This window comes from Hypanus sabinus, chromosome 19, assembly GCF_030144855.1.
Source record: "Hypanus sabinus isolate sHypSab1 chromosome 19, sHypSab1.hap1, whole genome shotgun sequence".
Classification (NCBI taxonomy): domain Eukaryota; kingdom Metazoa; phylum Chordata; class Chondrichthyes; order Myliobatiformes; family Dasyatidae; genus Hypanus; species Hypanus sabinus.
Genome location: NC_082724.1, coordinates 51,860,799 through 51,884,796, shown reverse-complemented (window position 1 = coordinate 51,884,796; position 23,998 = coordinate 51,860,799). Strand labels below are relative to the sequence as shown.

Here is a 23,998-nt window from a genome sequence, read left to right as displayed (position 1 = left end):
CCATCATATGACACTCAATGAAAAAATATTGAGGAGAAGCTGCCTTCCATCCCCATACAGGCAATTTTGGCTGTTAACAACCTACAAAGGTATAGAAATACTATTGATAACCCATGGGTGAAATGGACTCTTAGAATATGGAAAACTATTATAAAAGAATATAAACTAGAAGGAGATAAACTAGATAAACTAGAGGACGAAGGGTCTCGGCCTGAAACGTCGACTGCGCTTCTTCCTCTATTTGCTGCCTGGCCTGCTGCATTCCACCAGCATTTTGTGTGTGTTGCTTGAATTTCCAGCATCTGCAGATTTTCTCATGTTTGCGTAATTCAGATAATGGTATAGAATCATTTCAAGCATGTATAAGAGTCTGTCAAATCTTAAAACACACTCATCTTCATATATTAAAATAAAATTGGAGAAGGAGGGATAATTATATCTGAGGAAGAATGGACAACAATATGGAGGTATCAATTGAAGTGTACCAGTTCACAGAAATGGAGGGAGATTGGGTGGAAAACCTGATAAGATATTTTATTACACCCTCTCAGAAATCCCATTATGATAGTAACCTCCCTGTTTGCTGGAGAAATTGTGGAAATCAAAATGCGAACTATTGTCATATTTTCTAGGAATGCCCCGTTATCAAAGACTAGTGGAGTGTCCTACAATACATTTTTAAATGTTAAATACTCTTAGAAAGTAAGACCATATATTTTGGGTATATACCTCAAGAATGGTTGAAAAGAGATAAATATTTCATGAATATACTGCTGGTGGCTTGTAAGAAGACTCTTACCAGGAAATGGTTATCACAGGAGAGCCCAACTTTAAACGCATGGATGGAAATTACAATGGACACTTACAAAATGGAGAAGTTAACAGCATCTGTCAATCATAAGTTGGAACAATTTGATTCATACTGGGAAAAATTGTTTAATTACATAACACCCCATAGGCCTGATTTTATTTTCACAAATCAATGATTATATTGTTAAAAAGAATCACTCCTTACTTGTACGTAGTTTTCCTTTTGTTTGTTTTTTCTTTTCTGTAAGTGTATACCTCAGATAAATACTTATGTGGAGATTTGCGGCAAATATGAATATATGATATATACAAACAGTATCTGAAATACATCGTATGGAAATGTTTGTGTGATGGTGAATTTCAATAAAAAATAAATTACAAAAAAAAAAATTACTAGTGACTAAACTTGATTTTCTCCCAAATTTCCTTCAATTAAACTCAATGGTAAGGTAGCTGAAGTGCAAGAAGAAAGAGAGAAATAATACAAAGATAGGGGACAATGAAATGCAGCTCAAAAAGATTGTACCAAAGGAACTGTTAACAAATATCAAGAGGTATCAAGCAGTGGACAACAGTAATCAAATTCATGACTCATGTAACACACACACACACACTATTGTTAGTTGTAGCCATATTGATACCATTAAGTTTCTATACTAATTTCTCACAATTCCTGTCACTTGAGTTGCTTTCCAATGTTCTCAATTTTGAATGCTCAGGGTTATCTTTATGTTAAAACTGCAGGTAAATGGCAAGACTCATTCTTCAGGGAAAGACTCTAGCACATAATATTTTCACACCTTTAAATGATTAAAGATGAAGTATTTATATGAATATCTGTCTCACAATTGTGAAATATTTAATGTTACACAGATTAAAACAACATTTTCATTGTTAACAAATGGTTCCAGTACTCAATGAAAGTTTATGTCCCATTTCTTGGTGCAGTGCTCACATCCTAGCCTGTTTATCTTTAGAACTTCTTTCCCCGAACAGTTCTCTCATCTTCCTTTTCCTTGTGCTCACATTTGAAAATTGTCTGAAATATAAAGGAAATTAAATTAATAACATACTTTACTTTGCTCAGTGGCATTCAAACTGTTTGGCTGATTAAGTGTAAGTATTCACAGAATTTCATCACCTCAAAGGGAAGGTGGGTCGATGCTGGGAGAGCCAAGTGCTCTTATTAAGTGGGACAGGGAATCACACTGATAGTGCTCCTGTGCACCCCCTACACTGAAGCCATTGACAAAGAAGAGCTCCCCTAAAAGCTTGGTAAATTTAGATGGAAATTGCTATGTCACAAGGTCATATTTTTATAATTGGTTTAAGTCAAGACAACAGAGTTCAGTTGGGATAGTGTATCACAAATAAACTTAGCACAGAGGAAAGGAAATTATCGATTATGGGTCCTACTCCCAATCTGTATCTTGTTGCTCATTTTGAAATATTGACATTGTTGTTTTAATACTACTAACATTTGCAGTCCAGATTTATAATGGGAAAGCCTGAGCAGTTTTCAGAAGAAAATGAAAATCATAAAAAAAAACTGATGATGAAGAAAATCTGAAATCTAACAAAAGTAGCAATGCTAAAACATTGACTTTTTCTCCTTCCACAGGCACTGAATGATTTGCTGATTTTTTCGTAGCATTTTCTGTTTTTATTTATGGATACTTGGAATGTCCAAATAGCTACGATCCTCAGGAGTAGAGGTGGAAGGGGTTAAAAATTGTGCAAGAGAAAGAACAAAAAAAAAATCACAAGTACATGATGTGCTTCCTTCAATAAATATGCGATCTGGCCTGCAGCAGTAATTACATAAAATCAGCTGAGAATAATAGGAATAAAATGTTTCACCTTGAAAAATTATATCCTTTAATCAACATGGGACAAATTATATCCTTTAATCCTTATATCCTTTAATCAACATGGGACAAGACTACTTTTGCCACTTTGCAACTTTCAAATAATTTCATGTGAAATAAAAATAGTCTTCAACTTCAATAGTTGAAGGAATAATAGGAATAAAATGTTTCACCTTGAAAAATTATATCCTTTAATCAACATGGGACAAATTATATCCTTTAATCCTTATATCCTTTAATCAACATGGGACAAGACTACTTTTGCCACTTTGCAACTTTCAAATAATTTCATGTGAAATAAAAATAGTCTTCAACTTCAAACATAAATTTCATAGGTAAGATAATCAGAGTTCATTAGCAAAACACATCCCAAATTGATTACTGAAGAACTGATTTTACTAAGTTGCAGTAGGTGTGGATTGTACATTAATCAGACTGAGAATGCAGAATGGAGGAGTAGGAACATAATACCTGATTGGGAATTATTACAGCTACTTTAGGGCACAGTGATTAAGTTTAAATATACTCTTTACCAAAGGAACAATTGCAATATTGTGTGGTTGGTTTGGTATTTGTGGTCTCTGCTGCATTTTTTCCACATGCACATGATTCTGTTTCTTTTATTATTTATCCTTTTCCAATTACTTGAAACGATGTAGTCAAACCAGCTGATATTCAGAAAGAACAAAAGTTACTTTTACTTTAAGCAAATATCCACAGTTGGTCTCAAATGTAGGTGCTGCCACAAATGCATTGAATAAGCACTTGGGCCATGGTTTTACAAAGTGAGGATTGGAGTGAAGATTTGGAGGAAGAAGGATTGGGGGGAAGAGGGTTAGGGAGGAGCATGTAAAGTCAGTGGGTTAACTGCTTTCTGCTAGAAATGATGGTTAAAATCAAACTCCTCAGATGTTTCACTGGTTATTTTAAAATACTTCAGATGTGGCCTGGTTGCTGAGTTCTTACAGCCATTGAATTCTACAATATTTCTACATATTTGTTCAACAGAAAGAAGTCTAGACAAGCTAACAACAAGACCTTTTTTATTTATCAGTTTGCCAGTGGGCAATAGCAATTCTGTAATGCACGAACCGTGGAGAATTGTGAACACAACTCAGCACGTCATGTAAGCCTGCCTCCCCTTCAAGGCCTCTGTCTGGGTAAAGATGTTAACATAATCAAAGACCCACCACCTTGGACATTATTTCTTCTCCTCCCTCCCACAGGGCAGAAAATACAAAAGCCTGAAATCACATTAACACTAGGCTCAAGGACATCTTCTATCCTGCTGTTTTAAAGCCAGAAAACGGAACGGTCCTCTAGTGAAATAGACTCCTGATCTCACAGTCTAACTTGTTACTGCACTTTCTCTGTACCTTAAACTTTATTCTTTATACTGTTCTTGTTTTCCCATGTACTACCCAAATGCACTAACACGATGAAATTATCTGTATGGATGGAATGCAAAACAAAATTGTTACATTTGTTACAATTGTTCCTCATTACTTTTAAAAATAAACTAATATACTATAAATATATAAAGTAGTAATCCTTCCAAATTTCCAATAACTTCACTTCTATTGTTAACAATCTTTATTCATAGTTTATAAAGTAAATTTCACAATCTTCCAGCAATTATTCTTTTAACAACCTAAAACTTGGCCACAAATAAGCTTATATCATTCAGATTTGAATTAAAAAGGATGCACTCATTAACGCTGAGTAGTTCTGGGAAATACTGAGTGGAGTCAACGGCTTGATCTAGAATTTGAATATTACAACTGAAATTTGCAAACTCTCCAGGCACCTGTCTCAAAACCTGTAGTTAGTAATTACCATGGCGTTTTCACAGTTTGGCACATTTTTCAGAGATATAAGCAGAAGCAGATGAAAAAAGATATTGAATATATGTTACATATTCCAGAGCAATCCAAACCACCTGAGACCCAATGAATAAAAAATGTGAAGAGTAGTTACTGCTCATTTGGTAAATGAACCTGACAGCCACATGAGGAACTCATTGAAATGCATCACTGGGATCCACCCAAAGAGATCAAGCCTTAGTTAATCAATACAGTAACTCTGCCCTAAAGGTAAAAGAAAGACATTTTCTATAGAGGTTTTTCATGACATCAGGAAATTTCAAAAATAGTTTGCAGGTAAAATACTCCTGATGTTCAGTCACTGTAGCATGGTAGGAAATGTACAAAGACATTTGGACAGCAAAGCTCTTTAGCAGAAAGACTGAAGATCAGCTAATTTGTTTTTAATGAATACATTTAAAACAAAAAGTATTGCCCAGGATATCGGCAGAATTTTGTTACACTTCAAAACAATACAGACTTTAACTTTCATCAAATGCATCAGATTTATCTGAAATGCAACACTTCTTCAATAACATGGAATTCCTTCGGTATTGAAAAATGAATAGATGAAGAAGGCTAGTTCGGTATCTAATTCACTGTACATCATTTCCAAGCAAGACCCTTAAGTAATTCAGATTCTAGCATTTACAATTTTTTTTTCTAAACAGTTACTTATATCAAGAGACTGTGATGTTGGAATTGGGAGCAAGAAACCAAACTAGAACCTAGTGGGTCAAGTGGCATCTTAAGAGAGAAATGAACAGTTGACATTTTGGGGCGTGTCTCTTCATCTGAACTTATTCATATTAGCTTACTTTACAATGGAATATGAAGTAAGAACAGTTGGACATGTTCTAGAAAAACATAAAATCAAGAGATTCTACAGATATTGGAAATCCAGAGTAACACACATAACTCTGGAGGAACTCAGCAGGTCAGACAACATCCATGGAAAGAAGCAAAGTCAATGTTTCGGGTCAACAGCCTTAACCAGTCTGGAGTACAGAGATGATTTCTGTAATTAACTATGGGTTTTAGATGATCCTGACATGGCCGGCATTTACTTCTCTTGAGAAGGTGGTTCTGTTGAGTAGGTGTTCAGAGTTTGGAATCATTGGGGTTTCCATGCAGCCTCTGCACTGGATCTTCTATATGGTAGGTCACAGGTTTGGGATTAATCATTGGAGTACCTTTAGTGAATAACTGCAACTGCAATTTGGAGACAATACACACAACAACTACAAACGTATGTTGCACTATTAATGGGAGGTGTGACTATTTAAGGTGGTTGGAATTACCTATCATAAAGGCTTCTTCATTGGAGGTGGTATAAGCCCCTTAAGCCTGGTTAGAACTGTGATCATCCACGTATATGAAGAATATATTCTATTATTTTTATATGTTTCCCTGCAGATTGTTCATTGGTCTTGGAACATCAAAAGCTAGTTCACTCACTGTAGAATGCCCAGTCTCTGACTTGCATCTGGCCTGCTTAGTGAAATCTCCAATCAATGGTAAAAACAATGGTGCTAACGATGATATCATTGGGTCAAGTAAGTGGTTACAGTGGAAGAATGATACTGTGGAGATTTTTTTCAATGGTTCTTAATTTTTTGGTTTGAAATTTCTAAGATAAAATATTTGGCATTCAAAATATTCTGAACTCAAACAAGGAATGTCATTCAAAATATGGAAGGCATTAGGAAATAAAAATGAATTACTGACAAACTTTAAACAGAAATACAGCACTGTGCAAAAGTCTTAAGCACATATATAGATACAGTTGCAAGTAAAAGTTTGTGAAACTTTTGCAAATGCCTGATTTTCTGCATTAATTACTCAATAAAATGTGGTCTAATTTTCATCTAAGTCACAATAATAGACAAACACAATCTCCCTAAAGCAATAACATACAAACAATTGCACTTTTCATGTCTTTCTTGAACACATTGTTCAATTACTCATAGTCCAAGCTGGAAAAAAATAAGTGAACCCTTGTATTTAATAACCAGTAGAATCTCTTTTAGCAGCAATATTCTCCACCAAATGTTTCCTGTAGCTGCTGATCAGACTTGCACAACAGTGGGGTGGAATTTTAGTCCATTTATCCGTACAAAACTGTTTCAGTTCATCAATATTTCTGGCCATCTTGCCACAGCATCTCAATTGGGTTAAGGTCTAGACTCTGGCTTGGCCATTCCAAAACATGAGTGTTCTTTTTAAACCATTCTGTTGTTGATTTACTCTTGTGTTTCAGATCATTGTCTTGGTGCATTCTGGGCTGTACCAGAAAACCAGGTATGATTTGTGAAGGGCTATTTCAAGGGCAAAAAGACAATTTCGAAAAAGGTTGGAGGCGACATTGAATGCACAGCAACTCTGGCAGGGTCTGCAAGACATTACTTCCTACAAAGCAAAAGCCAATAGAATGAATGGCAGCAATGCTTCACTACCAGATGAACTCAGTGAATTCTATGCTCACTTTGAAAGGGAAAACTTAACTACAGCTGTGAAGATCCCTGCTGCAACTGATGACCGTGATATCTGTCTCAGAGGCCAATGTTGGACTGTCTTTAAAGAGAGTGAGCCCTCACAAGGCGAAAGGTCCTGATGGAGTACCTGGTAAGGCTCTGAAAACCTGTGCCGACCAACTAGTGGGAGTATTCAAGGACATTTTCAACCTCTCACTACTATGGGTGGAAGTTCCCACTTGCTTCAAAAAGACAACAATTATACCAGTGCTTAAGAAAAGCAATGTGGACTGCCTTAATGACTTTCGTCTGGTAGCACTCACATTTATAGTGATGAAATGCTTTGGGAGGTTGGACATGACTAGATTGAACTCCTGCCTCAGCAAGGTCCTGAACCTACTGCGATTTGCCTATCGCCATAATAGGTCAATGGCAGACACAATCTCAAAGGCTGTTCACATGGCTTTAGACCACCTACGTCAGGATGCTGCTCATCGATTACAGCTCAGTATTTAATACCATCATTCCCACAATCCTAATCGAGAAGTTGCAGTACCTGGGCCTCTGTACCTCCCTCTGCAACTGGATCCTTAACTTCCTAACCAGAAGAGTACAATCTGTACAGACTGGTGATAACATATCCTCCACGCGGATGATCAACACTGGTGAACCTCAGGGGTGTGCTTAGTCCACTACTCTACTCTGTATATACACATGACTGTGTGGCTAGACATAGCTCAAATACCATCTATAAATTTGCTGATTGGCAGAATCTCAGGTGGTGACGAGAGAATGTACAGGAATGAGATATGCCAACTAGTGGAATGGTGCCACAGCAACAACCTAGCACTCAATGACAGTAAGACAAAAGAGCTGATTGTGGACTTAAGGAAGGGTAAGACGAAGGAACACATACCAATCCTCATAGAGTGATCAGAAGAGGAGAGAGTGAGCAGTTTCAAGTTCCTGGGTGTCAAGATCTCTGAGGATCTAACCTGGTCCCAACATATCGATGTAGTTATAAGGAAAGCAAGACAGAGCCTGAAGAGATTTGGCATGTCAACAAATACACTTAAAAACTTCTATAGTTGTACCATGGAGAGCATTTTGACAGACTGCATCACTGTCTGGAATGGAGGGGCTACTACATAGGACATACTACATAGAAGCTGCAGAAGGTTGTAAATCTAGTCAACATCTTGGGTACAAGGTACCCAGGACATCTTTAGGGGGAGGAATCTCAGAAAGGCAGCATCCATTATCAAGGACATTCAGCACCCAGGGCATGCCCTTTTCTGTTATCATCAGGTAGGAGGTACAGAAGCCTGAAGGCACACCCAGCAATTCATGAACAGCTTCTTCCCCTCTGCCAACTGATTCCTAAATGGACATTGAATCTTTGGACATGACCTCACTTTTTATTTAATATACAGCATTTCTGTTTTTGCACTTTAAAAAAAATCTATTTAATATATGTAATTGATTCATTTGTTTATTTATTATTATTTTTAATCTTATTTATTATTTTTTCTCTCTGCTAGATTATGTATTATATTGAACTGCTGCTGCTAAGTTAACAAATTTCACGTCACATGCCAGTGTTAATAAACTTGATGGGTTGGCACGTGGCCAAGTGGTTAAGGCGTTCGTCTAGTTATCTGAAGGTCGCTAGTTCGAGCCTTGGAGGAGGCTTGCTTGTGTGTCCTTGAGCAAGGCACTTAACCACACATTGCTCTGCCATGATTCCGACGCCAAGCTGTATGGGTCCTAATGCCCTTCCCTTGGACAACATTGGTGGTGTGGAGAGGGGAGACTTGCAGCTTGGACAACTGCCGGTTTTCCTTAAAAAAAACCTTGCCCAGGTTTGCACCCTGGAACTTCCAAGGAGCAAATCCATGGTCTATCATGACTAACAGAGGCCTACACACAATAAACCTGATCCTGAACTTCAATTAATCTTCAGATAATGGACTGCTCCTCTGACTTTCTCCTGTAAATGTCTTAATACAATTTTGAATTCATTGTTCCCTCAACGAATTCAAGCTGTCCAGGCCCTGAGACAGCAAAGCAGCCCCAAACCATGATACTCCTTCCACCATACTTCACAGTTGGGATGAAGTTCTACTGTTAGTGTGCAGTACCCTGTTTCCTCCAAACATAGTGGTGTGCACTTCTGCTAAAAAGTTCAACTTCTGTCTCATCTGCCCACAGAAAATTGTCCCAGAAACTTTGTGGAATATCCAGGTGGTCTTTTACAAACTTGGGACATGCAGCAAAGTTTTGTTTTGGAGAGCTGTGGTTGCCTCCATGGTGTCCTTCCATGAACACCATTCATACTCGGTGCTTTTCTTGTGGTGGACACATGAACAGAGACTTCAGCAAGTTCCAGAGATTTCCGCGAGTCTTTTGCTGTCATCCTTGGGTTCTTTTTCACCTCCAGCATTGCACGTTATGCTCTTGGTGTGACTTTTGCGGGACGCCCACTCTTAGGGAGAGTAGCAAGTTTTTTTGACACAGTGGGCTGGAAGTGCCGCTTCTTCACATCTCTGATTCTGAATAACCGCCACACACTGTTGCAGGGCTTTTCCAGTCAGTATGTTGATTTGGGAAGGTCTAAGCACCTTATTAAATTATAATCAGGAGACTGATGGTAGGTGGCCTTGAATAACATATTCACACTTCAAGGCTAGTTTTTTTTTTAAAAAACTAGCATTATAAACCACTGCTAAAGTTTTGGGAAGTGAATACAGGATATGGCTGGTGGGCCAGGAGGAGCAGATTATGCAGATAATAAGGAGAAGACATAAAGAATATTGAAAAAGTAAAGTTGATAAAAAATTGAGGTTTGATATAACAGATGGCTGAGGAGAGGTAGAGCAACAGGTTCCCGGGCCTGTGTTTATTTAAAAGTCTTTTCTCCCTGACAGGTATAAATATTAAATAGAAAAAATTTGCTTTGCAAACTCCATGTTTGTAAAGTGAATTTTATTGTCCACAGTTTCAAAACAGAACACAACCAAACTGTGCTAACATAATAATCTACAAAAAATCTGTCCTGAAATAGCATTAATATTTGAGGCAAATTTGATCAATACAATCAAACTTTAATGATTATCAAGCACATGAAACCATACAGATATATATTATACCTGCAAGACTGGAGAAACATAGAAACAATAATCTCCAAACTGAAACAATTTCCCATGGAGAGAATTAATATGCATATGATTAATGGACCAACAGAACTAGCTATCTTTGACATGTTTAGGAATGCAAATGTATGTTTAAACCTACTAACATGCAAATCTGATTCTGTGACACTAGGTGTGAATGATATAAAATGGAGTTAACATTAAAATTAGTTTGTAACTGAAAATACAAAATCCTCACTATGGAACACATTGTTATCAACAACTAAGATGCAAATCAGATGTGAGATAATGCGAGCCAGTTCAAATTCTGGAAAATAACTGGACTCCACTCTCAGGCAAGAACCAATTTTAGTCAACCCTAGATTTAAACAACAGATCAAGTTTTGAAGTACTGTATAACAACTGCAAGTTTTTGTCCAAGAAATTTATAAGGCAGGATGGACTAAATAACATTTTCCATTATTTTATTTTTTATATATGAACAATCTCAAGGAAAGATAAAGAGCTGAATAACATTACCTTCCAGGAGAATGAAACATAAAATTAAGACTTAAGATATCTGATCAGTTTGGAAGTGTGAAATGTTCTGTTGTAGCGATGTGCTACACACAGCGCTGAAATAACGAAATGCAGTTGGTAAGTCGTTTCGAGACTAGTTTATTCAAACTTCGCGGCACTGGCATTTAAATCCCTAGCGCCCACCCTCTCCGGGCGGAAATGACGTCAGAGGTGCATTACCAAAGTCTCCCCCCACGCGCTGGCTATTTGTGAGCTGGTTCGCCTGTGCAGAAAGTGGGTCGCCACACTGTTTTCTTTCCTAAATATTTGCTGTGAGCTTACAGAATGGTAGACCAAGCTCAAGGTGTTAAATGACAACTGCTGATTCTTTGTTCTTTAGCCAGTTGTCATTTATTAAAATCCTTACTGCAGTTTTATCAAATATTATACAGTAAATGAGAGAGGAGGTTCTTCTCATAGACAAGTTGACCAACTTAGCATATCATAGCTAAACCAAAGAGCCAACCAAGAATCTCTGTTCTGCAGTATTAAATGGTCTGATTCAAATTGCTAACTGACTTAAAAGTAAACACATGAATCGACTTAAAACAAAATTACCCCTTCATTGTCTGGTGGAATGACTTGCTCAACACCAATCTCACTTACAATTTATTTGAAAGGTAGTCTTTTTATGAACATTATCATTAGTGTTTTCATACATGACTAAAACTACCATTGCTGATCTGCATTTTATCAGACCACACAGACTTCCCGGTATGTACATAAACTGAATGGGAATATTTTAATCAAAATCACAACAAAATGCAAGAAGCATCCACTTTCTCTTTTATGCTTATCAAGAAATTCATCATGAATACTTGAGAGCTGCAACAAGCAGAATAAGTGCAAATAGGAAATAGACAAGATTTTGCAAAATATGCCCTTATTCATTTGATACTTCGTCTGAAATTTCCAGCTATTACTCCTTCAGGATGCAGTAAGTAGCAGCTAAGTGCAGTAAGATTATGATAAATCTTGGTTATGACACATAATGAAAGCAGCTGATGTAGGTTTTCAATCTTCACAAATTGTTAAAACAAAGTGCATTTTTAATAATGTACGACTGAGTGCTATGAAGCATGAAGGATGGAAGAGATTAATTAATGGAGAGGTTATATTGTACATGTTATTCACTGTGTAATTTTATTTCTTTTGCATATTAACTGCTGGCAGGGTAATGCTGTGTATGGGGGTTGCAAAGAGAATAAAGAATGTTATTTGCATTTTTCTTCTGTAAACTGCTTGATAGGTTTTAATAGCTGATATTACATTTTGAGACATATCTCTTTGATCTGGGAAAACATTTTCGTTTTAGGTCCCACTTAGGCAATAAATCTACAATTGCAGCTTCTCATTCCTTCAGCATTTCCGTTTTCATTCAAGAAAGACTTGCTTCCTCTCCAGTTGTGTGGGTTGAAGAAGTCCATTACAGAACCCAAAGATCCTGCCACAGCAGAGACAGGCAATGTTCATTTTATGGAAAGGAGGACTTGAAGGGGGGAGGGTGTATTTAAAGCTCCTTCCTTGTATTTGGTCTTGATATCTTTGTGCTTGGAGCCCTCCTGGTTCCTATTCCATTATTTTGAAACCTTGGGCAGGAAATCCCACGAGGTGAACCCAAGTTGCAAAATGGTAAGGAAATGCAAGTTTTCACAGGTGACAATAATCCTACTTCCTCTCCTGAGACAAGATACAGGAAGCTGGCAAACCTGTGCTAGGATGAGGCAAGGGGGCAGCAGGGATCAGCAAATGGATTTTCAAGTGGAGAATGGAAATTTGCATTGGGAGTAGAGATTAAGGATCGGGAATGTAATGAACTGGGATCATTAGTGGAGAGATCAATGAATTGGGAATGGAATCAAGGACTAGCAGGTGAGGGCTGATAACAGGAAGGGGAGGAATATGGGACAGGAATCAAGGAGGGTTGGGAGGTTACTAGGATCTGGACAGAGATAAGGAGAGAATTATAATTCTTACCCATCTTCTAAACTGGAATTTAGGCCTCGTCTATTATAAAACTTGACTGCTTCTCAATTCAGATCATAATCTGGAACTCTGTGCTCCCTACTCCAATTTGCCAGTACCTAAACAGTACCTGCTGACTCCATCCCTAATCCCAACATGGTAGTGCCTTTTCTGGATCCCAGTGTTACTCCTTGCCCCAATCCCAGGTTGTCATTCCCTATTAAAAAGAAGACCAGCATCAGTGGTGGGAGCAGGGCCATCAAATGGGGACCAGGAGTGGAAACTGGCAAACTAGAATTGAAGGAAGAGAAAGGGTGGAATGTTGGATGTTAGAAAAATAATAATGATGACAGTGCATGGAATCAGCATGATGAACATCCAAAGAAAATTAATACTTAATCTGGCAACGGCACTTAACATTCATGTAAGCAAAGTCAAATACATTAAAGTCATCATATATGGAGAGCAAATAGCCTCCTTCTTTGTTATAATGAAATATGGACATGGGTAAGAATATGAGGTCCACTTCTGTTCTATGTTCTATTAACAGGAAAAAAATTCTGGTAGGTGTTGCTTAATGGATAAAAGAACCCACTACTTATGTTGCACTGAGTAGGAATGTGAAGGTAGGCAGTGTAGAGTTGAGACTGGGTGAGTAAATGAAACAATGACCAACTTTTCAATAGCCATCTTGTGGTGAATGCATATTGTGACTTGGACAGTTTTAGGTCTGGGTTCTGCTTCCATCGCATGGAATTCAGTGGCTCCCAGGATGTACTCAGAAAATGTATCACAAATTAGAATAACCAGTGCAGGGAGTAGCACAGATGGGTAGGAAATGAATGGAGAAAATAATTACATCACCTTCTGATCAGTCCAACACCCTTCCATTGGTAATTATTTTTTAATCAGAGCTTACACTATAATAATAGAATGCTTGGAATGAACATTAATGAAAATTCCCAGTACATAAAGAGCTGTTTCTATTAATGTCAATTATAAAACTGTATTCTGAATTGCTAGCCTACAATGGGATTAAGTAAGTTGAATTCCACAGCCAGAATATGGACATGATAATATCAAGATTACTATTAGTTATAATGCAATGAAGGTGCTTAGCTGGATGTAGCTGAATACTTTAATTGCATTCATAAGATGATATGAACATAAGAATATAAATAAAAGCAGGAGTAGACCATTTGGTCCATCGAGCCTGCTTCAGGGTCAGAGAATCCAGATTCACTGAGCTATGTCTAGTCCAACTCAATAGAAGAAACAACTTTTCTGCTCTTCAGTTTTGCCTTTCTTAATTTTACATATTTTGATAAGATTTCTTTTCATTTAGCATGTGCACATTTAGACTAGTTTAGTTATACTAGGCACTTTTATGTTTTTCTTTTCCTCTTAATAACTGTTTGATTAAGTTGAAGTTAGTAAATACACTTTCTTTATAATTGTATGTGGTGTACAATGTGTTATTTTTTGACAGATAATTGCATATGGGCAGTATTCGCACAGTATTTGACCAAATCAGGGTTCTGTTAGTCAAAACATCCCAACTTTCTAGTTTAGTGGGACCCAAATCACACCAACCCTAGACATATATTGTTTGAAAATGGTGGCTTTCTCACTGCTAAGTCCAGTGGCTGTCAGCAGAGCTGGCTAACGAGTCAAATTACTATAAAAGCCTGGTGAGGGGGGACTTCACTGCCAACCACATTTCTCTATCCATGCTAATACAATATCTTCAACTCCACAGATCCTTATCTTATGGTTAAGACTTCTACATGACACCTTATCGAACATCTTCTATAAATGTAAGTGTTCCACCTGCTGTTCCCTTTATCTAATGTGCTCATTGTATTCTCAAACAGGATCTGCCCTTCATGAATCCATGCTGTGCTTGAATGGTTGAGCTACTTATGTCCAAGTGTCTCACTAATTCTTCCTTAATAACTTCAAGCATTTTCCCCAACTACAAACATTAAGCTCACTGACCTATAGTTACCTGCCTTTTGCTTTCATCCTTTCTTTTACACAGAGCATGACATTTGCTGTCTTCAAATACATTGAGATATGCCCAGAGCCCAGAGAATTTTAGTAAGTTAATACAAATGAATCTACTATAACTTCCAACATTTCTTTCAGTACCCTGGGATGTATACCAACTGAGCCAGGGGATTTATCTACCTTTATGTCCACTAGCTTGCTCATCACTACCTCTTTAATAACTACCTCATCTCTTATTACACCTATAACTTCTCTTTGGCATGATCAGCCCCTCCTCCACCATGAAGACCAAAACAAGATAGTTGTTTAAGGTCTGGGCCATTTTCAAATTACCTAATATTAATCTCGCCCCTTCTGATCTTCCAAGGGACTTATGTTCACTAGTCACCCTTTTCTGCTTTAATGACTTTAAATGAGCTTTATTTGTCACGTGTACATCAAAACAGAGTGAAATGTGTAATTTTGTGTCAAATCAAATCAGCAAGGATCAGCCTGTAAGTATCACCCCACTTCCACAGAAACAAAATATGCCCTTTACTCACTAACCTGAACCAAACATCTTTGGAATGTGGAAAGAAACTGAAGTATCTCGAGGAAAACCTTACAGTTACGGGGAGAATGTACTAACTCCTTAAAGGCAACAGGGGAATTAAATCCTGAACTTGCAGATGCCACTGTAAATTGTTGTGTTAACCACTAACTTATTTTGTAATTTATTACAATATCTATTTAATATTTTGTGCTATTTCAGTTTCATAACCTATCTTATTTATTGCTTGCTTGGTGGTTCTTTGTTGCTTTTTAAAAGCTTTTAAAGTTTTTTCCATTTTTCCAGTTTCCCACTACTCTTGATGTCTTTGTATGCATAAGCTTTTAGTTTGAGGCTATCTTTTATTGCTATAGCTATCCAAGATTGGCTCTCCCCACCCTAAAGTCATTGCTTTTAACTGGAATGGGCTTCAGACCGTACCTAATAAAGTGGCCACTCAGTGGTTATTTGAGTTACTGTCACCTTCCTGTCAGCTTGAACCAGTTTGGCCATTCTCTTCTGACCTCTCTTATTAAGAAGGTGTTTTCTCCCACAGTGCTGCTGCTTGCTGCATGCTTTTTGTTTCTTGCGCTGCTTTCTGTCAACTGTAGTGTGCACGAAAATCCGAGGAAATCAGCAGTTTCCGAGATGTTCAAACCACCTCATCTCGCACCAACAATCATTCCATTGTTCAAAGTCACCTAGATCACATTTCTTCCTCTTTCTGAGGTTTGGTCTGAACAATGAGTGAACCTCTTGACTATATCTGCATGTTTTAATACATTGAGTTGCTGTCACATAATTGGCTGATTAGATCTTTGTATTAATGGAATAGGTGTCCACATGTACCTAATAAAGTGGTCATCAAATCTACTTTTGTGGAGCTCTGAAATTCTTCCACTGTTCCTCAACTCCCACCATATAGCCTGTGATCCATGTCTATGCTAACCAGTTCCTCCCTCATCCCATTGAAGTGTCCCTTGTTTAGGCATAATAAAATGGTTTTAGATTGAACAACTGCATGATCCACTTGTGTGAGAAACTAAATCATACTGTGATCATTCACTTCAAAAGGATCCCTAACAACAAAACAGTTAATTTTACCTATCTCATTGCACAGCATCAGATCTAAGATGGCTTTTTCCCTTGTAGGTTTAGTAATATGCTGTTCAAGGAAGCATGCATTCTATTTAGGCCCTTCTCGAGATTGCCTCAACCAACTTGAATTGTCCAATCTATGAGCAAGTTAAAGTCCCCCATGAAAAGTGCTGCTCCACTCTTACATGCATCAGTTATTGGTGAAGTAATGTGATTATTCAGTGGCCTATTGACAACTTCTTCTAGTGATATTTTCTCTTTACCCAAATCTCTAATCTCTACCGAATATTTTTACCTAATCTGTACCCAAATGGACTCAACATTCTGCTCCATAGATCTTATATTGTCTCCCACTATTGCTCTGATCACACCCCACCTCTCTTACCTTCCTCCCTATCCTTCCATATTCCCTGATATCCTTGGATATTTAATTCCCAATCACCTCCATCCTGCAGCCATGTTTCTGAAACCGCACCCCTTCGTACTCAAGCTCACTGACCTTATCTTTAATACTACAGGCATTCATATAAAGTGCTCTTACACTCATTGTCATCTTTGTGTCCTTTGCATCTGATTTTTTTGTAATCCACTCTGACTTTTCTCTTTTCTAATAATTGCTTTAATCTCTGCATTGCTTCCCTCTGTCTTTCTGCCTGGATTTCCATTCCCCTGCCATATTAACTTATTGCCTCCTGAACACCACTAGCAAACAACATCCCTAGGACATTAATCCCAGTGCTGTCCAGGAGTAAATCATCTGGTGTGTACTGGTTCCACCTCCTGCAGAAACAATTTGGATGCCCAGGAATCTGTAACCCTCCTTCCTGCACCACTGCTCAAGCCACATATTCATCCTAACTATGCTGCTATTCCTACTGTGACTCCACTAGAGGTCGTTCTTCTGGGGATTTATCACTTCCAGTTCCATTAAAGTCTCTCTATTACTACCTGTTTACTTATACATCCTATATTCTTTCAGCTCATCATTATCTCCAGACTTTTCTATTTTCACCCATCCCAGGGTTTAGTATGGACTGAGAAGAAATTATATTGGTAAATAGCAAAACTGCAATGAAATTAGACAGATACAGTGGATTCTTAATAACTGGGACACATCACGGCCAGTACATTTTGGCCCCAGTTAGCTAAAGTTTCATGAAAATAGATGAAAAGGTAAAAAAAAATGCAAAACTACTATTTAACTGAGTAATAAGTTACATACTTAAATGAAATACTGAACAAATTAGAACACTACTGAAACTATTACAGTTTTACAAAACTGTATTAGTTCCTAATAGTTATTGATGAAGAATTAATCGAGTGCATGTTACTATGTTCTTTTGATTGACTGTAAATGAGTAAAATCAGCGCAGACACCTAATGCAGATAAAATACTTCCAACAATTTCATCTTCCAAACCTTTTTTATTGTAACAATCAAGATGGTTGTCAATACCCGTGACAAAATCCACCACTTTTTGAACAAAAACACACAAGCAGATACCATTTAAAGACAGTATGAACCAAGCACGGTGCAGTCTCTAAAAGCCACACATGATTGATGCTAGTTAGAAACTGTTTGGCAACAGTTTCCTGTCCCAATTAATTGGCATAGTGTCCCAAAAAAACATAGGGAAACCTGGCTATTTAGTTTTTGTTCTTTAAGAGTTTTCTCAAATAAATAGCTGTCCTGATTAACCGATAGCCCAATTAACCAGAATCCACTGTATTTTGTATACATCTTTATACAAGAAAAAAACTCAAAGATCCTCTGGACTTGGTGGAGAATAAGAGTGAGTAAGAAGCAGAAAAAAATTACTATTTGTAAGGAAGTAGCATTTAACATGTTAACAGGACTAAAATCTAAAAGAACTCAGCAGGTCGGGCAGCATCTGTTGAAATGAGCAGGTCTCAGCCCAAAACGTTGACTACTCATTTCACTGGATGCTGCCTGACCTACCCAGTTCATCCAGCTTTTGTACGTGTTGATTTGACCACAGCATCTGCAGTGTACTTTGTGTTTACTGAAATCTAGAAGAATTCCCATGGCCTGTGACCTGCACTGCTTGTCATCATCCAGAATGGCTTCCATAGGCTTAAGAGTAGCAAGTTCAACCCCACAATTCAAAAAACAAAGGAGGAAAAGAGAATATGGTGAACCACAACTTTATTAGCCTGATACTAATTGTATGGACATTATCAGAATCTACAAGGAAAATGGCAGAAGGGCAATTAGAAAATAAATGGATTAGAGAGAATTAGAATAGCTTTATGAAAGAAAAATTATGTTTGAGGAATCAGTTAAAGCTTTCTTAAGTTACAGCTAATATAATATGTAGAACAAGGAGTTTTGGTATATTTGAACTTCCAGAAAGTCAACAGTAAGGCTTTAGAAAAGACATTATTAAAGCAAATTAGAACATATGGGATTGAGGATAATGCTCAGATGTGAAGTGAAGATGGTCAGAAATCTGGTGGTAGAAATAAATGGGCACTTTACAGGTTACGATTAGTAGCCTGCTACAGGGACTAATGCCATAGCTAATCATAATTTGTATCACTAGTTTCACTGATAAGACCAAATTTGTTAAGAATTGTGTGGGGGATGGAGAGGAATTTAAACAAATACAGACAAGGTAAGTAAATGGGCTAGACATGCAAATATTAAGGACAAAACTTTTAAGTCATTTTGCTGAAAAAGAAATGGAAAAACAAGCTTTTCTTTTAAATGGTGAGATACTGTAAAATGCTGGTGCTCAGAGATCTAGTTGTCCTAATTCATAAATTACCATAAATTGATAAGCAGATACAGAAAATAATTAGGAAGGCAATAATATGTTGGTCTTAACGTCGAGATTTTGAATACATAAATCAAGATACCTTAGTCTTGTTACATAGGCCTTAATAAACCAGACATGGAAGGGTTTCTGATCCTCCTACTCAAGGATAGATATTCTTGTGACAGGGTAAGTGTAATCGAAAGTGTACTCTTCTGGTTAACATGTTGCTATGGAACATGTACGACAGCTCTTCAGTAGTTAAAAAGCAAAGAAATCCGACTAAAAACATCACTAAAAATACCTTTTCTGAGGTAAATTGTGTTAAATTATCACCGCAAACATGAAGTGGTGAGTGATGGTGAGGCGAGCTCGGGGGATGAGCCAAGATGGTCTTGTGCAGAATTGTTGTGGATGGAGTTCCGATGCTCATCCAGCTGACTTGGGGGCGAGGCTGGATTACTCTGGATGCTGAAAGGAGAAGATGGGGCCTGGGCAGGGGAGAACCAGGGCCCATACAAACTGACCCAGGTGTGAGGTTGGATTGCTCTGGGCACCGAGCTGACTTGAAGAGCTTGAAGGAGGCTTCAGGCTGGGTAATGGGATCTGGGTTTGGGGTAAGTTGCTGGCTGGTGTGATCTGGGCCCACAGCATTTCACAGTAGCAGTGCCTGGGTCCTAGTGAGAGGTACCTTATGCTGTTTATACAATTTAAACACCGGCCCAGATCAGAGGTGAGAGCTGATTTTGCTCGCTCTCTACGATCATCACCTCCATGGCACTGAGGCTATGAAGACTGGCCCGGCTGCTGTGCTCTGTGCCTGCTAATCCAATGAACTGATAAGCAAGATTTTGAGCTGTACTGCGGGGTACGGATCTGAAGGCTCAATTTTGGTTTGGAATGCTGTTGTTTCACTTCAGTAATTTGAGTGATTTAATTTTTTTTCCAGGTTTTTTCTTTAATTGGATTCTTTTGCGTTTCATCCTTTGTGGCTACATGTGAGCAAGCAAATCTCAAGGTTGTATAATTTATACATTCTTTGATAATGAATGAATCTTGAATTAATTCATAGCATAATGAGATCCCTTATGAAAAGAAATTAAGCAAACAAAGCTAATTTTCTAGTGTCATAGAGTACTGCAGCACAGAAACAGGCCCTTTGGCCCATCTAGATAATGTTTATCTGCTATTGTGCTTAGTTCCATCAACTTGCATGTGGACCATAGCGCTCCATACCACTCCCAATCATGTATCTATCCAAACTTCTCTTAAGTATTGCAAATGAACCCATGTCCATAAATTTCACTGACAGCTCATTCCACAGTTGCATCTGAATGAAATTCCTCCACAGTTTCCCCTTAAATATCACAACATTCACCCTTAACCTATCAACTTTAGTTCTGGTCTCACCCAAACTCAATGGAAAAAAGCTTGTTTGCGTTAACCCTATCTATACCTATCATAATTTTGTATAACTATCAAATCTCCCCTCATTCTCCAATGCTCCAGGGAAAATCATCCTCATTTATTCAATATATCCCTATAACTCAGTTCCTCAAGTCCCAGCAACATGCTTACAAATCTTCTCTGTGCTCTTAATTTATTGATATCTTTCCTGTAGCAAGTGATCAGAAGAGCACACAATAAACCAAATATAATCCAATAAAACATTGGTCTCACCAATGTCTTATACAACTACAATGCAGCATCCCAACTCCTGTACTCAATACTCTGATTTATGAGGCCAATGTGCCAAAAGCTCTCTTTCTGACTCTATCTATCTGTGAGTCCACTTTCAAGCAATTATGGATCTGGATTCACAAATCTCTTTGCTCTACAGCACTCCTCAGAGCTCTATTATTCACTGTGTATGTTCTATCTTCGTTGTCTTCACAAAGTGCAACACCTCACACTTGTCCTCATCAAATTCCATCTGCCAGCGGCAGCCAACCCAGATCCTGCTGGAAGAGTTCATAAAGAAGAGAAAATCTGCAGATGCTGGAAATCCAAGCAACACACACAAAATGCTGGAGGAACTCAGCAGGCCAGCCAGCATCTATGGAAAAAAGTACGGTCAACATTTCAGTCCAAAATGTTGATTGTACTTTTTTCCCATTAAATGCTGCCTCCCCTGCTAGGTTCCTCCAGCATTTTATGTATGTTGCAAGAGTTCATAACCTTCCTCGCTGTCCATTATGCCCCCAATCTTGGTATCATTCACAAATCTGCTGATCCAGATTACATTATCATTCACATAACTTTTGTCACTTCTACTGTCTCATTCTTTAATAGGAGATCCAGTATTGTGCTCTCTCAAATTGGGATCTATACATATTAACTAAACTCTCCTGACATATTTTGCAAACTAACCCATCTAGTCTTTTTACAGTATAAGAAAAAAAGCCCTAGAGCTTGCTCAACCTATCCTCATAAGTCATGCTCTCTAATGCAGGCAGCATCCTGATAAATCTCCTCTGCAACCTCTCAACAGCCTCCACATCGATCCTATAATGAGAAGACCAGAACACAACACAATATTCCAAGTGTGGTCTAACTAGTTTTATACAGTTGCAACTGACCTCACAGCTTTGGACTCAATCCCCGACGAATGAAGGAACAATACAAGATACACCTTCTTAACCACCCAATCAACTTGACGCAGCAATATGAGGGATCCATTTATAGGGACCCCAAGATTCCTCTGTTCCACTACACTGCTAAGAATCCTGCCATTAATCCCGTATTCTATCTTCAAGTTCAGCCTCCTAATTTTATTACTTGGCACTAGTGATAGCTTCTGTTCTAGTGAACACTTGCACTGGAACCAAAAATTACTTTGATTATTCTGAACTGAGTTTCATTTGATCAAAATTAGAAGGTAACACTCTCCATTAAATCAGGAGTTGATAAGTATCAAATAACCTTGCATCTGTTGGATATAAGATTAAAGAGAACCCTTGGTATATGTTCATCTCTTGATCTTAGAAGGATCCTTGCATTCCTTGGGAATGCCCATGCTGGTACAGAATGAAAGGTAGTTATCAATCACAGGACAGGTGGTCTGCACAAATAGACAAAAAATTTAAAATAAATTCAATAAGCTGAGAGCTGCACCAGCAGTCTCAGAATTTCTGCAATTCAACTATTAGAGGGGAGAGTCCTCTACGACAGAAATCACAAGAGACCAAACTAGCCATCAAAACTACACTCTTCACATAATTGCTGACACTTGTTTTGTTTTCCACCTGCTGTGGTAAATGAAATTCTCATCCACGTTCAAATGCAACATGGCTGATGAAATATTCAACGAGAAAATTACTACACAAAATATTTTCAATATTGATAACTACACACATAAATTACCGCAGGACCCCATTCCTGGACTTTATTGGCAATGAAATTAGTCAGCCGAATTTTCTGTTTGGTGGGATGGAATAGAAATGCATTGAAAAATAGTAAACTTATACCTACAAGGCTTTCCACGACCACAGCAATCTTTAAACACAGCTAATGAAGTACTTCTGAAGTACAGACGATAGTTTCAATGTGAGAAAACATTTGTGTCGAGTCATGCAACAAAGTAACGCAAATCTGAATTAGTCAAGTTAACAAAATTATCTAGTATCAGACAAAGAACACTTCTCTTTTGAAGTATTTCCATAGTATTTTTAAAAATATGGATCTCTGAATTGGCACTGACTGTAAGACAAACTACCAAGACTTGGTGGAGGAGTGATGCAGCAAGGGGAGGCGGACACATTGTATGCCCACAGAGGTGAGCTGCAGAGGGCTTTGGTAGTCAATCCCTCTGCCAAGCCAACAGTTAGATGGCCATCTCAGGAGCCCAGAAGAGGAAAGCCATCAGCAACATGATGGAGGCAGCAGCCTTGAGATGGTTGTGGATCAGGAGGAGTGATCTGAGGCAGAATGCTACTCAGACACAAGACAGTGTCTGATCAACCCCAGCTGGGTCGCCCAGGTTAGGATGCCTGATGTTGAGAGACACAAAACACCCTGTTACTCCAGGTTACATCACTGATGATGTGTTGTGAGTGCAATGCAAGATGTATCATTTTGTCAGTCCACCTGGCCAGGCCAGTAGCATCTAGGAAGAGACTGGATGGCTACCACAAAAGAGTAGCGGCTCTGGAGACAGTGGACAGCTTGGAAAGACAGTACCAGGGGCAGTAAGGGCTATCAACTCAAGCTGCTTCTTCAGTAAAGAAGAACCCATCAAAGCAATTGAAAGAACTAAAGAGGTATACCCCTGGGGTGGTGAGGAGAGGGAGAGAATGAGAACCTCAACCAGACATACCAGCGGATGACTTACGCTAATGATCAACCGCCCACAAGTAGGAAATGTGTCTGCAGCAAAATATGTAAGAACCCACATGGTCTGAGGATCCACCAGGCCAAGATGAGATGTTTGAGCAAGGAACAGCAAGTAAAGCACACAGGGATCACCCCGGTGAGGCTCAGGAGGAGCCAGGTTCCGTTACCTCACAGTACCCAGAACATCTGCATATCCAAAACCTCAAGCTCAACCATAGCATCAGAACATCACCAGTGAAGTGGCCTCCAGCAAGCAAGGAGGATGAGTTTCATCAGTTTGATGACAATGTGGACAAGATACTTAATGCTTCCAGAGGGGACGCAGATAGAAGGCTCAGGTTCATGTAGGTGACATGGTTGGCACAACATTGTGGGCCAAAAGGCCTGTAATTTTCTGCAAATTTCTATGTAAGTTCTATGTCAGCGATCATCACCAGCCTCGCCACTGAAAGATTTGGCATGGAGCAGAAGCATCGGGTGAGCACACTCTATGTGATTAACTAGAGGGCCAATAAGATAAGCCAATTGAGACAAGAGCTGAGGTAACTTAAATGGCAGTTCAAG

General features: G+C 38.4%; 1 protein-coding gene across 2 annotated transcripts in view; it reads right to left on the bottom strand.

The window, feature by feature from the left end:
* Positions 1-229: 229 nt before the first annotated feature.
* Positions 230-23,998, bottom strand: part of rad18 (RAD18 E3 ubiquitin protein ligase) — a 237,007-nt gene continuing 213,238 nt past the window's right edge. For both annotated transcript variants that reach the window (XM_059944408.1, XM_059944409.1), the window contains one exon: positions 230-1,849. In XM_059944408.1, coding sequence (XP_059800391.1) covers positions 1,762-1,849 — 88 coding nt within the window. In that variant the 3' untranslated portion in view covers positions 230-1,761. The remainder of the gene's footprint in view (positions 1,850-23,998) is intronic.